Here is a 14,059-nt window from a genome sequence, read left to right on the forward strand (position 1 = left end):
GTAAATTATAAAAGTTCAATCTGTATTCCGATTTGGAGATCTTAATCAATCAGAAAACAACAAAGGGGCATAACTTCCAACATTTGATAAAACAAAACAAAACAAATTTTTTTTTGGGGGGGGGAGGGGGGGGGGGGAATAAGCTTAGGGTGTGTTTGGTATGAATGAAAATATTTTTCAATTTTTTCATGTTTGTTTGGCTTAAACGTTTTGAAAAATATTTTTCTCATGAACTTATTTTCCTCAAATTGGAGGAAAATATTTTCCCTATCAAGAGAAGGGAAAATATTTTCCAAAACTCTTTTCCAACCTTTCTCCCATTCCCTATCCCCACCAACCCACCCCCACACCCCCACCCCACCCCAATTCCACCCACCTCTCACCCTCACCCTCACCCTCACCCTCGTCCCCCCCCTAAATAGAAATATTATTAATAGTACTTTCTTTTCATATTATAGATAGAGTATTTTTTTCAACAAAATGAGTACTTTATTTTCATGTTGTAGAAATAGTACTTTCTTTTTTAACCAAAAAATGAGTATTTTTTTTTAGTTATGGAACACAATTTTCAACGTTGTTATTGCGTAAAAAAGTAAAGCAACATATTAGTTCCTTTGGTTTGTATGAATTTTTGAAAAAATAATTAAATTCTTGAAAAAAATAGAGTAATGAAAATGTTGTGTATTTGGGTGTGTATTTAGGCGGGGGGAGGGGAGAGCACATAAAACATAGGGACATGGGGGAAGGAAGGGGAGGAGAGTAGCATAAAAAATTATTTTCCTACAAAATATTTTCTGCTCTTTAACCAAACACTAAAAAATATTTTTCGAAAAAAAGTTTTCACTTACCAACTAAACAAGAAAAAATAAATGATAAAACCGCTCATTTTTCATGAAAATATTTTCCTTCGTACCAAACACACCCTGCATATCATACCATTTTCCTCTCTATTTCCTTTCCTTTTTCCTAGTTTCCAAACGTCATCTAAATTCAGCTTTCTGTTGGGCTTCAATTCGGAAATGATTCCTTCATTCTACCACGAAAGCTCGTCGAACTTCCAAAGTCAAGGCCCGCCCAAAATCCAAGCCCGAACTTTATCCATCTTACTTCCGTTTACTCTAATCTAGAAAAAAAAAACTTATTTATTTAAGACTTAATACACATATTCAAAACAAACTTGAGTGCTAAGAAAACAAAATTCGCCATGGATGCACAACAACAGCAGAGACAACAAGGTGCTCCCCAAATCCCAAGGCCCGGCGCCGGCGCCGGAGCTGGTGGTGGAGACTTTACTCCCATTCTCACCGTGCTTGTGTCCTTCATCGCCATTTTCGTATTGGTGAACTAATCTTAATCCCTAAATTATCAATAAATTGCATGTAAATTATTTATAGTTTCTTATTTTTGTTTCATTTTCTTAGTTTTGATTCTGCCTATTTTATTTTTTGTTCCTATTATTAATTTGTGATAAAAATGTAGAGTGAATAATTCTTGATAATTGTGTTTAGTACATGTATCGTATATGCACCAGGTGCTTGATAAACCACCATGCTAAGGCTTCAATATATTCATTATGTTTGATAATTGCGTTGACCACTATAGAGTGGATTTTTTAGTTTAAACCATTCTTTGATTTTTAGGACGGGCTTTTTCTGTTTAAGTGGATTATCTACTTAAGTGAAGACCAATCTAAGACCCTGTTGGGGATATAATGGCTTTGATTGAATTGCTTATAGGGTAAAAGAAAGATAAATTAGGGTAGGGTGTTTGATTGAGCTATAGAAGTGCTAGAGGTGTAGCACCCAAGGGTTTGGCATGACGGTCCATAAAGTTGGAAAAAAGACCATGGAAGACCGGGGTCCATGAACTGGTAGAAGATACAGTGCCCGCGAAATAGTCAAGGTGCGTGCCGTCGGTCCAATCACCACAGTTATTCAAGCGTTTAACATAGTGATTCTTGATATATACTGAGAGTGGCCTTTCACTCTAATGGGATTATCTACTTAAGTTCAATCCAGTTTAAGACTCTGTTTTAGATGTAATCAGTTAAACTGGACTGCTTTTTATGGTAAAAGATGGTTAGAGTAGACTGATATTTAGCTAAAGAAATTCTGTTGATATACAAGCATTTAACGTTTATTCTTCATAGCATTTGGTGTTAGTTTACTGTCATATTCTTCCAGATACTTTTTTATTTTATTCTAAAAACTACTATGTCTTATAAATGTTCAAAGTATTAAAATAATGACAGTTTTCTTGTGCAACACAACCTTATGGTCAATAAATTTATTTCCTAATAGTTCTTGGTAAAAAATTTCCAAATTCTTGCTTCTGCAGCAAAAAGTATATTACCATAGGAGCTTTACTGACATCTTTAGAGGTAATCCATAACCGAACTCTGTTACGTAACAGATCTAGCAGAGGTTGGTAGCTTGAGTGATCGTTTCATTGAGTGTATCAGATTACATTGGCTTGATATTTATAACTTGCCTGCCATTCTTGTGACTTAAAAATATATGGATAGATTATTGGCACTTCAAAAAAAGAAATGGTTAGATGATTGAACTTCAGTTCCCTTTGGGACTATTACTTCCCTTTAGATATATAGATGGAGAAATGATCGTTCATCAAATCTGATCTTCATGGTCCTCCTGTCAGTAATTATTACTATTGACTTTAAGAATGATTATTAACAGCTCACCGGAACCCTTTTGTACAAGCATGAGAGTTTTACCTACATTCCTCCTATTAGCTGTCACATACAATTTCTGATATTCCTGGGATTGGGGCAGTCATATATCCATTGTTACATGCTACATCTTCTATGCTATTGTAAAAGTGGAGCTTAATGGCATTAGGGGTGTACTATTCATCAGATGCTATTAGCAATGCCCCCTTTGATTTCATAATTAGGAAAAGGAGTTACCTAGCTAATGCAGTAAGGGGAGGACACTCCTCTCAATGATTCAATGTATTCAGGGTATATAAGCTGCTGATTTAATCAACTTAATGGAAGCTGTCTTCATTACATCATAATTGTTTGCACACATTTAGAGTAATTATGATTGAGTTGGTTATTTAAGACAACATTTGCCTACAGGATAAAGGTCTGTTGCGTGAATGCTCAGCACCTGGTGTGCTGCTTCTCAGTTTTGACTGGGTTCGATTTTGTTTAAATGTTCAAGGATTAGTCGTCGTGTTTCTCTAGTGTTTATCATTGGTCACCACACACACAAAAAAAAGTCGCCTTTCTGGTAAAACTTTTTTGTTTGATTGTTTTTAGATGTAACTGTCTTGGACATTCCCAAAAAATAAATAAAGAAGATATAACTGCCTTGGATTTCACCTGCCAATTGGTTGGCACTGAAATATTGGCAATAGTCTAATGCTTCGGTAAATGATCCTCAATTTGTATTGCATTTATGCTATTGAGTAACTTGGTAATAGGACTTAATTTGGGGATATGCGACTTGCTTGTTGGGGATATGATTTATTATAGCGAGATATCTTCTTCTTCTTCTTTCTTTCTTTTTTAAACGTATAACTGGGACATCTTAAAATCATTTGCAGATAGTGGCTCCTTCTATGTCAACATTAAATAATAGTTTATCCATTTTACATCAAGTGCCGGAAGGTCATGTTGGAGTCTATTGGAGAGGAGGTGCCCTTTTGAATACAATAACTGATCCAGGTTATATTTGGTGCTTTATCTAGCTGATCATTTGCCTTTTCTTGGGGTAGATCCTTATTGTTGATCAAACATGTATGTTTGAGTGTGCAGGTTTTCATTTGAAACTGCCCTTTATAACTCAGTTTGAACCAATTCAAGTTACTCTTCAAACAGATTTGGTAACATTTTTTTCTCTTTTGTTTTATCTTTTTAAGGTTTCTCATCTCAAAGTTTTTGAGATTCTCAATTTCTAGCGAATATGGTTTTTAAGTTATACAAACCTAATGAAGAATAAGGTGAGTGATGGCTGTGGATCATGTGCTAATGCAGGTTAGGGATATTCCTTGTGGGACCAAAGGAGGCGTGATGATCAACTTTGACAAAATAGAAGTAAACCATCTGCCTTGTAGTTATGCTATATGCGGGAATGCATTGTTCATCTTGTTCGTTTCGTGTGCTTTCAGGTCGTTAACCGCCTTCGTAAGGACCACGTGTATGATACTCTACTGAATTATGGGGTCAATTATGATAATACATGGATATATGACAAGATCCACCATGAGATCAATCAGTTCTGCAGTGGTCACAGCCTTCAACAAGTTTATATTGACATGTTTGATCAGGTAAGAATCTTCTTGGCCTCTATAGACATTGGTCTGCCAGTTTCTGTAGTCAACATTTATGAATTATGCCTTTTTTGTTTCTTTCTGGTGTTTGTGCTGCTCAATGCATCCAGTAACATTGCATCCACAAGTTGCCACATTTGTGAATTTCCCTGGCTAGCGTAAGGATTAAGCTGTCTTCTAACTGTTCTGGTTTTAACCTGCTGAGTCATGCTTTTCTCACTTAGACATGCTCTTTTTTCATGCTTAAACTCCGTGATATGCCTTAAGAGAAATATGGTTGTACTTACATCGGTTCTAAAACGAAAATTCATAAAGTTGATTTAGCCGATGTTATTGTTAATTAGTCTTGACGAGGTGCCTGCCAAAACATTTTCAGATCGATGAAAAAATGAAAGATGCTCTTCAGGCCGATTGCACACGATATGCTCCCGGTATTGAGATTCTCAGTGTGCGTATTACAAAACCTTCCATCCCAGAAAGCATAAGACGAAATTTTGAGAACATGGAACAGGAGCGCACCAAGGTATTAAGTGGAGAACTCTACATTTTCTTTTTGTCTTATATTTGGCTGAACTGAAGGTTTGGTGTATTGGAAAGAAAAGGACTTCAAGATATGTCTTTGCGTTATTGTGTCAAAGTACATGCATAAAAGGTCTGGTTGATGAGTGGACGTTTCTCTCAACCTATCATCATAATAGCAGCTGTTTAATACTGACAATCAATGTATTTCACAATGTGCCATTGTTGCTCAGGGCTTGGATTAACAGTGACTTAATTGGTAACCCATCCATGCATCAATGATGTGTTACAGGTCTTGATTGCAGTAGAGAGACAGAGAGTTGCTGAGAAGGAAGCAGAGACGCAGAAAAAAATAGCAATTAGTGAAGCTGAAAGAAATGCTCATGTTAGTAAGATCCAGATGGAACAGAAGTTGATGGAAAAAGATAGTGCAAGGAAACAAGAGGAAATTGCGAATTCAATGTACCTAGCTCGTGAAAAGAGCCTGTCAGATGCAGCTTACTATCGGTGAATTCTCTAAACTTATCTCCTGTATAGTTTATGGCATAGAGCACCTAAGGATGAGGCCTAGCGATCAATGAAGTGGGATCAAAACCATGAGACTACCAGGGTCAAAACTCGGCAGAGGCAAAAAGCACTAGGCTTTTTCTTTCTATATGCCTAAGCCTCGGTGGGTAGAGTTATGCAGTATCTGTGGTAGTGGGAGGTACTGGGTACCGGGTGGGATAGTTGAGGTCACGTAAAGTAGCTCGGATACTACTGTTATTAAAACACAGCTCCTGTCAGAGAGTAGATAGATTCTCCCCTTGAAGAGTATACTAACCATATCTGGGATTTTTCAGAACAATGAGAGAAGCAGAAGCGAACAAGCTGAAGCTTACTCCAGAATTTCTAGAGCTGCGATTCATTGAAGCTATAGCCAACAACTCCAAGATCTTCTTTGGTAACAAGGCAAGGCTCATTTTCTAATTAGATTTATCTCCACTAATCCCCTTTCTTGAGCTTATAGTACTTTGTGCTTACAAAAATATGATTTCAGGTGCCCAACATGGTTGTTGACCAAAGGCTACTTGGAAACTTTTTGCAAGAGGTTGTACCACACCAGGAGTCTTAGGGGGTGTACTGCTTAAGCTCATTTGTTGAAGCTTGAAAGTAGATTTTTTCTGGTACATCACACGGAGAATGATACAATATATTGGTTTATTTGTATGTTATATTCTGTAATGCTTGGCATCAAGTTTATACCGCTCTTTGAACAGGGAAACTCTACTACATTCTTGATATGCTATTTGCTTGTGTCACTCCACGTAATTGTGATTGGTCAAAACCGAGTACTTATATCATATGAAAAATATTAAATATTAATTGGGAGCTTTAATGGTCAGACAGTGAAGAAAGACTCAGTTTAATTTATTGACAGTGTAAGAAATACTTATACCCTTTAAAGTTGAGTGCTAGTAAGTTTTTATGTGAAACATTGGCTAATAATCTGAAAAATGAGGACAGGTATTATGTTGGAATGAGCAAGATTACAGTGTCAGTAATGTTTGAAAACGAATTAACTAATCTGCAGTATCAGCAAGGGCATTTGGTCTAGTGGTATGATTCTCGCTTAGGGTGTGAGAGGTCCCGAGTTCAATTCTCGGAATGCCCCTATACCAGTTTTCTTAATTTATTTTGTCTATCCAGTCTCTCCCCTCTCTCTCTCTCTCTCTCTCTCTCTCTCTCTCTTTCTTTCCCCCTTAGAGTTGACTTTTTCTTCTTTCCCTCTATTCCTTATATTTAATCACATTTAATATGTACATCAGTCTACTTGTCCAAATGTTGGGATAGAATAAAAGTTCAGATCAAACTATTATGTTTCTTAACATTGCACTTGTGGATTTTCTAGTGTTTTAAGAAAAAAACATATCTTTACACAAATAGTTAGTTGGATTTAGTGTTTATTTTTCTTAACTTTTATATATATATATATATATATATATATATATATATATATATATATATTTATTTATTTATTTATTTATTCTTCGACTATTTGTAATTTAAGCAGTTGGGGGAGTAAATTCTTAAAAAGGAGGAAGATGTGGAAGGGAAAAGAGAAAAGAAGACTCGAGAGTTGTTTTAGAAGTTTACTGATGCCCTTAACTCTTCGGACAATATAGAAGTCATTACAGTTGTCAAAATATTAAAGACAAATGTACTTAGAGAAAAGTCAGAGGTGAATTAGAATTTTAAATACAGTGAAGTATCATAATATTCTGCTAGGAGTATTACTTTTTGTTTGTGACTCTAAAGTCTAAACCTTATTGTAAATGCTTATTTTTAAAAATTGTTTAACTTAATACATGAGTCAAGCTCAGAGCAACAACTACGACCGTAGTTAGAGAAAATGACGCTCTATGGCCCTCTAAAAATTTTATTAGCCCAAAATTTTCTTATTGACCCGAATAGCTTTTAGGTCTAATTTATTGATAATTTATATTTTTTTTGGTTACTTAGTAGTTAGCAAGTGGCTTTTACAAAGACACTTGCATAAACCTGGATATGCATTTTTCCACTAGCTCAAATCATTTAACATCATCCCCTTTCCTTATAATCATTTCTTTTCTTATTGATTCATTTTGTAAGTTTAAGCTGCTACTTAAAAAAAATGAAGAAATGCAATAATTTTGCTTCTTCTTATTATTATGTACAAATGTTTGCTTCTTCTTCTTATTTTTGTTTATGTGATTGCTTCTTCTTCATCATCTTTGTTTTTGGGTCCTAATGATATTTTATAAGTACAGATCTTTTGAAATGGGTATTGGTGGTGATTTATATTTTAATGGTGTTTGGAAGATACCAAATTTCATATAAAAGTTTTATATACACAGTGTATAAAACTTGTATATGCATTGTTATATGTATATAATTACATTCTGTATAATAATGTTATTATAAAAATTATATATATAATGTTTTACAATGTATAAAAATTATATATACACTATTACATTGTATAAATTTTGTATATGAGTGTATCCTGTATTTTTCAGTGTATATTATAAAAATTATATATAAACTATTATAAAATGTATAAAATTTATATATATACTATTACATTGTATAAATTTTATATATAAAGTGCATCCTCTATATTTTAGTATATCCCTAATGTATTGTTAGTGTATGTTCATGGCTCCGACTTCTTTGTAGCAACCTCACAAATGTATATATGTTATATAATAGGTATATATGTATGGTTATACAATTTATATATATTATTTATATAGTTTAAATGTTGTTGGTCATTTAATGGAATTTTTTTTGCCATTTTGGAGGTTGGAACTCCATGATTCTTTTGGGATAAATTTATGTGCATTTGTTGTGAAGAAGTGAAGGGTAAAGTGTATTTCTACAGGTAGTTATTGCTGCTATTTTCTTCTTCTTCTTCTTCTTCTTCTTCTTCTTCTTCTTCTTCTTTGTATATAAGATGTATAATTAGTGTATCTCATATATAATAAATTCATATTTAGTATATGTGTATTTGTATACACTTAGAGTTTTTATAAAGTATACACTAACTATACAATGTATATACATTCATTATACAATTTTAACCATGAGAATTTTTTAGTCTTTGGGTCATTTTCGGTGAGCAAAAAAAAGAGAAAGAGATTTGTATGTGCTGATAGTGATTGACAATGGCTAAGGTCATCATGAGGAAGAGTTCTAGGTCCTTTGATTTTTCTATGTTAGGTATTGATAGTGATATGTTTTCCTTTGTTTTGGAGATTTAAAAGAAAGAATAATTTCGGAACAAAAGCATTTCAAAATACAAATTAATTCCAATTTAAAACAGAAAATTTATTTCATTTCCAGATTTAAAAAATATTTCCTTACCATCCATGTTCCTAACACCCAAGTTCAAGTATAACCAACCCTAAACAGACCAGACCAAACACAAACTTTCTTTTATTCAAACCCACATGGCCAAGATAAAAAACCACCATATCATGAGCCAAACCCAAAGAATTAAGCACCAAACACGTAGATCTGTCATTAATCTCAGTTAAAAAAATGACGGAAACCCATGAAAAACAAAGAAAGACTAGTTATTCAACTAGCGAAATTGAAAAAATACCTCAATAAAAAGAGGAGAAGAAGAAACCCAACAGTGAACTGAACAAAGAAAAGAGGTTCTCACAAACGTTGAAAGGAGCAAACTTTCACCCCTTCAGAGAAAAACATATTTGTATTTTTTAGTTCGCAAACTGCTTGCGGGTCTTAACATTTAGATTTCACATTTTAGGAGGTGGAGATTAATTTTTGTTGAGTTTTACATGAAGGACTAAAAAGTGAAGAAGGGACAAAGGGCCGCTCAAAAACTAATTGTTGGTTAGCATATGTTATTTATTTTTGACTAAACGTTATAATGTAAAACAATGGGCTAGCAAGTGATATACTTTTTGGCCGAACGACCAATTATGTTAGAAGCTCCCATAGTGAGTTCGGAACCAAAATGTGGTTCTTTTGGACTTAAAGAATCAAAATGTGTGAAAAAAAAACTTAGTGACCATTTTATATATAACGCCCTTTTAAAGGGCGATATACCTTAACGGTCGTTTACCCAATTAAGTATAGCGCCCTTTTAAAAGGTGCTATATGTATAAAGTTTTTTTGAAAGATGCTATATGTATAAAGCCTTTTTGAAAGAATCTCTATATATATTATGTGAGCCCACCAATAATTCTTCTAGGCTTAACTGACTAGTTTAATTACTAGCATTTTTATAATATTTTTATTTCATGTATAATATTATTTTTTCATCAATGTTAGTATTTATTTCTTTTTGATTTTTAAAATAAATAATTTTTTCATTTTACATGGTACTTGCTATATGACATGCATTTATTATTTTTGTTATCATTAGTTATATACATACATGGCTTACGTTAAACAATATTTCATTATTAAGAGAAGTTTTTCAAATGAACTAATAATATTAAACATAATAAAAATACATTAGCTCAAATCATTTTTCATATACTAATTGACATTGCAATAATGATTCATATGTATAAGAAATGCTAAAAATGTATTTACATACTTAATTATTTATGTGTCACCATTAATAATTAATTGAACAGTATTATCAAAACAAATAACTTTTCAAATTTGTATTATTAAATTATTCACAATTTTATCTCCACCTTAATAATAATACATAAAAATATAATTCTCACAATAAATAATTTATGTTACATGCTTTGTCTGACCTTGTAAGTATTTATTTATTGTCAGGATCTACATCTATGCATAATTATACGTATTACATCTTTCCTGCGATTAACTTATGCACAGTATTATGAATTATTGGTGCGGTGAACATGGATTAGGTATTTGATGTTAATAGTAAATTTTTTTTATAGATAGCGAAAAAAAATAAACATAATATGATGTTTTAAATATTTATAAAGTTGTATTTATCAGATGTTATTGTGAAAACATTGTCTCCAGTGATGTTAAGTAATATCAGTTATTATCACTTCATTTCAAATACCTAGTGTTATGTATGTGTATTTTATGTAAAAATTAATTCTTATTATTTATTATATCAAAAAATATAATATATTAATATACTATTAATTATATTATTTTAATGAATAGATATAAAATAATTTATTGCTATTCACAGAAATTTTATTTAATATGAAACTTTATTAAAATCTTTCATTAATTTCTATGCAATACGATTAAAAAAAATCAAACTATTTCTTATGTCTGTATAATAATGTTTGCTTAATATAAATAAATACTAAGGTAATTAGTAATAGTATGTTAAAATTTGCAATAGTATATCATTGAATCATCTATAACGTTGACCTTTTTTCACCATTTCATCTTTAAATATGGCAAAAATCTTTTATGATCAACAAAATATGTATGAAACAACAAAATGCAAAACAACTTAACGAATAAAAATTTTAAAAAACTTGAGAATATTTATGAATGGATTTTTACAAAATCCTTAACCTCTTTAAATAAGGCAAAAATCAGCCTGGGGTACAATTATTTGAGGTATAACGCATTAAATAAGGGCGCTATAACCAATTGAACTATTGTTATGTCAGTTAAGCACAAAAGAATTATTGGTGGATCCACATAATATATATATATATATATATATATATATATATATATATATATATATATATATATATATATATATATAGAGAGCGCCTTTCAAAAAAAGATTTTATACATATAGCGCCTTTCAAAAAGGCTTTATACATATAACGCCTTTTAAAAGAGCGTTATACTTAACTGGGCAAACGATCGTTAAGGTATAACACCCTTTAAAATGACGTTATATATAAAATGGTCACCAAATTTTTTTTCCCACACATTTTGATTCTTTGAGTCTAAAATAACCACATTTTGGTTCCTCTCCCGTAATTATGGTCATTTTCAACGTTTCTAATCATGAATCCTAGGTTCTGTGTATCTGTTGACTATAAGACGTGGAAGGAAGTACGATAATTATAATTCAAAATGATTAATTCCTTAGTATACTTTACTTTAATTTAATTTAATGAAGTCAACACCAAACGGACGGCTTACAAGTAAAGGGAAAAAGCAAAAAGATGGTGAGTTTGGGTTATATAGATCTTTTATGAAAACTTGTTTGAGTAAATCTTTTAAAATAATTTTTCCTTTGTTATGTAGTTTTCATAATGTAAGTTTGTATTTGTACCAAAAATAATATTTATAATTAACAGCCTAGCATGTTTTCGAAGTTTGCTTATGCTGTTTTGTACAAAACTTGTTTATTTAAGCTTTCTGCCTAAATTGCAAGTTTTTAACATCAAACTGTGACTAATCAAATTCTAATCGAAATTTAGTTGACGCATGCCTAACTTGTGTGGTGTCATTGTCTTCAAAATTTTAAAATCTTTCCACTTGAGTGAGTGGAAAATAGAAAATTGAGTCAATAAAGTAGTGTATTGAAACCAAGAGATTACCTTGTCCTTACTTGTGTTGTTAGTGTTGCCATCCAAAATTTACAATTTTAATATATACTATGAGTTTGGACAAAATATAAAATTGAACTATCGATCGAGTTGTATTTACTAGTAAAAATATATAAAATATATATATAATATACATATAGATAAAAAATATATATTTTATCGGTTATTATTTTTAGGATCCAGCAGCTAAAAATATACCTTTATCGATAACTTTTTGCTTGTTTATACAATCAATAAAAAGACCTTTTTGCATAAATAATTTCTCCTTAATTACATTGATCTCAGCTAAACTTTCTTCTCCTACCTTTTAGGGAATGTCCCTAAAAGTTAATTAAAAAGTTGAGAAATTACATCTTTTGGAAAAGTTTGCCTAACAGTAGGATGTTAGATTCATGTCGTTTTAGTTTACAATAACCTATTAAGATTAGATTTAAACCTTAATTGCACGTTGTCAACTTCAAATAATGACTAATCAAACTCTAATCGTTTCTTTAATTGACACTTGAGACATGCCTTTTAGCTTTATTTGTTCTCGTTCTTCTACTTTGGAAGAATCTTTGCACTTAAATTAGTGGAGCAGCTAAATTTGAAAAGTCAATAAAACAGAAGATTTTTATGCCAAAGAATTGAAAGCACGAGTTTTGATTTTTGGTCCAAAGACTCCAAAGCAAAGACAAACTTAATTTTTTAAATCAATGGATGTGGAAATTGATGCTCTTTCATCAACTAATGGGGATGAGTAGGATAAGGGAAGAGGAGAAGATACCCTCTTTAACCCTAAAAAGAAATGTTCCCTGCGTTTCAATTTAGATGTCGTAGTTTGACTCGGCGCGGAATTTGTGAAACTTATGATCTTAAAAATTTAAGGGGTAAAAAAAAATTTTTGAAACTTGTGATCTTAAAAGTTTAAGGGGTAAAAGCTTTGTGGGACCATGATATTTGTGTGGCTATAAAAACTTCTCATTAAGGGTAAAATGAGTAAAATGAAGAGTTTAAAGTTGAATTATTTTCAAATTTAAAAATGTGTCATTTATTTTGGAACAGACTAAAAAGAAAAGTATTTTATCTAATTTGAAACGGAGAGAGTATTATAAACTACTAGTATATCTATTCATTTATGCATACAATCGAATATTTTTTTATAGATATCAAGGTGGAGACAAATATTCTCCACAATTTAAGGTATTCAAATAGTTAATAAAAATAAATCTCATCGAAAAAATATTTTTCATGAAAACATATTCTGCCACACCAAATATCCATCATGGTAACTAGTTTAGCTTATTATTTTTCTTTTTTGTATCTGTTCTATTTTCTTGAAAAAAATCTTAAGAATATTACTATTTCACTTATTTATCTATTTTATATTTAACGCAGTAATAAAGCTTCAAATCCTTTGAATAATTAAGCAGATCACAGAAAATTCTCAATCAAACTATGATCAACTCTAGTTGGATTGAACTCTATAGACTTGATGGACGGGCTTTAATTTATTCAAAAAGGGAGAAAAAAAGAAAGATAGGTGCTGAAATCGAGTAAAAACGGCGTGAGATAGTCACTTTTTAATATGATATTTAGTTTTTATTCAATATTTTTAATGCTGAATAAAAATATCCACTATTTTATTAAAATTAATACGAAAAGACATTTTTACCCTTTCTTCATGAGTGCTGTGTAAATATTAAGGTCATGGTGTCCTTAACATTTACACTGCATACATGAAGTTAAGAACGCCATGTCTTTAATATTTACACTGAACATATAAAGTTAAGGACATGATGTCCTAAAGTTTAACAACGGAAGGTGCCATACATGACACTTTGTCCTTTATATTTACACAACACTCATAAAGTTAAGGACACTATTTCCTTAATATTTACACTGCACACATGAAGTTAAGGACAACATGTCCTTAATATTTACACTGCACATATGAAGTTAAGGACATGAGGTCCTAAAGTTTAACAACAGAAGGTGCAAATACAAGTTAAGGACATTATGTCCTTAACATTTACACTGCACACATAAAATTAAGGACGCCACGTCCTTAACATTTACAGTGCACATATGAAGTTAAGGACATGATGTCCTAAAGTTTAATAACAGAAAGTGCAAATATATGACACTTTGTCCTTAATATTTACACATCATTCATGAAGTTAAGGACATCATGTCCTTAATATTAGTACATGGGTATTTTCGTCCGGGCGGATAAAAAATTATTAAGC

The 14,059-nt window shown here is 31.6% G+C and overlaps 1 protein-coding gene and 1 non-coding gene across 2 annotated transcripts; both read left to right on the forward strand.

Moving 5' to 3' along the window:
- The first annotated feature begins 1,080 nt into the window (after positions 1-1,080).
- On the forward strand, positions 1,081-6,116 carry LOC104117480 (uncharacterized). Its single transcript, XM_009628540.4, has 9 exons — positions 1,081-1,339; positions 3,571-3,691; positions 3,782-3,849; positions 4,001-4,060; positions 4,135-4,293; positions 4,673-4,819; positions 5,108-5,322; positions 5,658-5,766; positions 5,855-6,116. Exons 1-9 carry the CDS (start codon positions 1,205-1,207, stop codon positions 5,927-5,929), a joined length of 1,089 nt encoding a protein of 362 aa, XP_009626835.1. The 5' UTR covers positions 1,081-1,204; the 3' UTR covers positions 5,930-6,116.
- A 281-nt stretch (positions 6,117-6,397) lies between these two features.
- Positions 6,398-6,469, forward strand: TRNAP-AGG (transfer RNA proline (anticodon AGG)). The gene has a single exon. It is a non-coding gene; the product is annotated as a tRNA-Pro (tRNA).
- Positions 6,470-14,059: the final 7,590 nt, after the last annotated feature.

Source organism: Nicotiana tomentosiformis, chromosome 10, assembly GCF_000390325.3.
Source record: "Nicotiana tomentosiformis chromosome 10, ASM39032v3, whole genome shotgun sequence".
NCBI lineage: Eukaryota > Viridiplantae > Streptophyta > Magnoliopsida > Solanales > Solanaceae > Nicotiana > Nicotiana tomentosiformis.

Excerpts from the sequence above, each read along its gene's own strand:
- LOC104117480 (XM_009628540.4), top strand. The coding sequence starts at position 1,205 with ATGGATGCACAACAACAGCAGAGACAACAAGGTGCTCCCCAAATCCCA. Across the intron at positions 5,323-5,657 it reads TCAGATGCAGCTTACTATCG|AACAATGAGAGAAGCAGAAG; the intron begins GTGAATTCTCTA and ends GGGATTTTTCAG. Across the intron at positions 5,767-5,854 it reads AGATCTTCTTTGGTAACAAG|GTGCCCAACATGGTTGTTGA; the intron begins GCAAGGCTCATT and ends ATATGATTTCAG.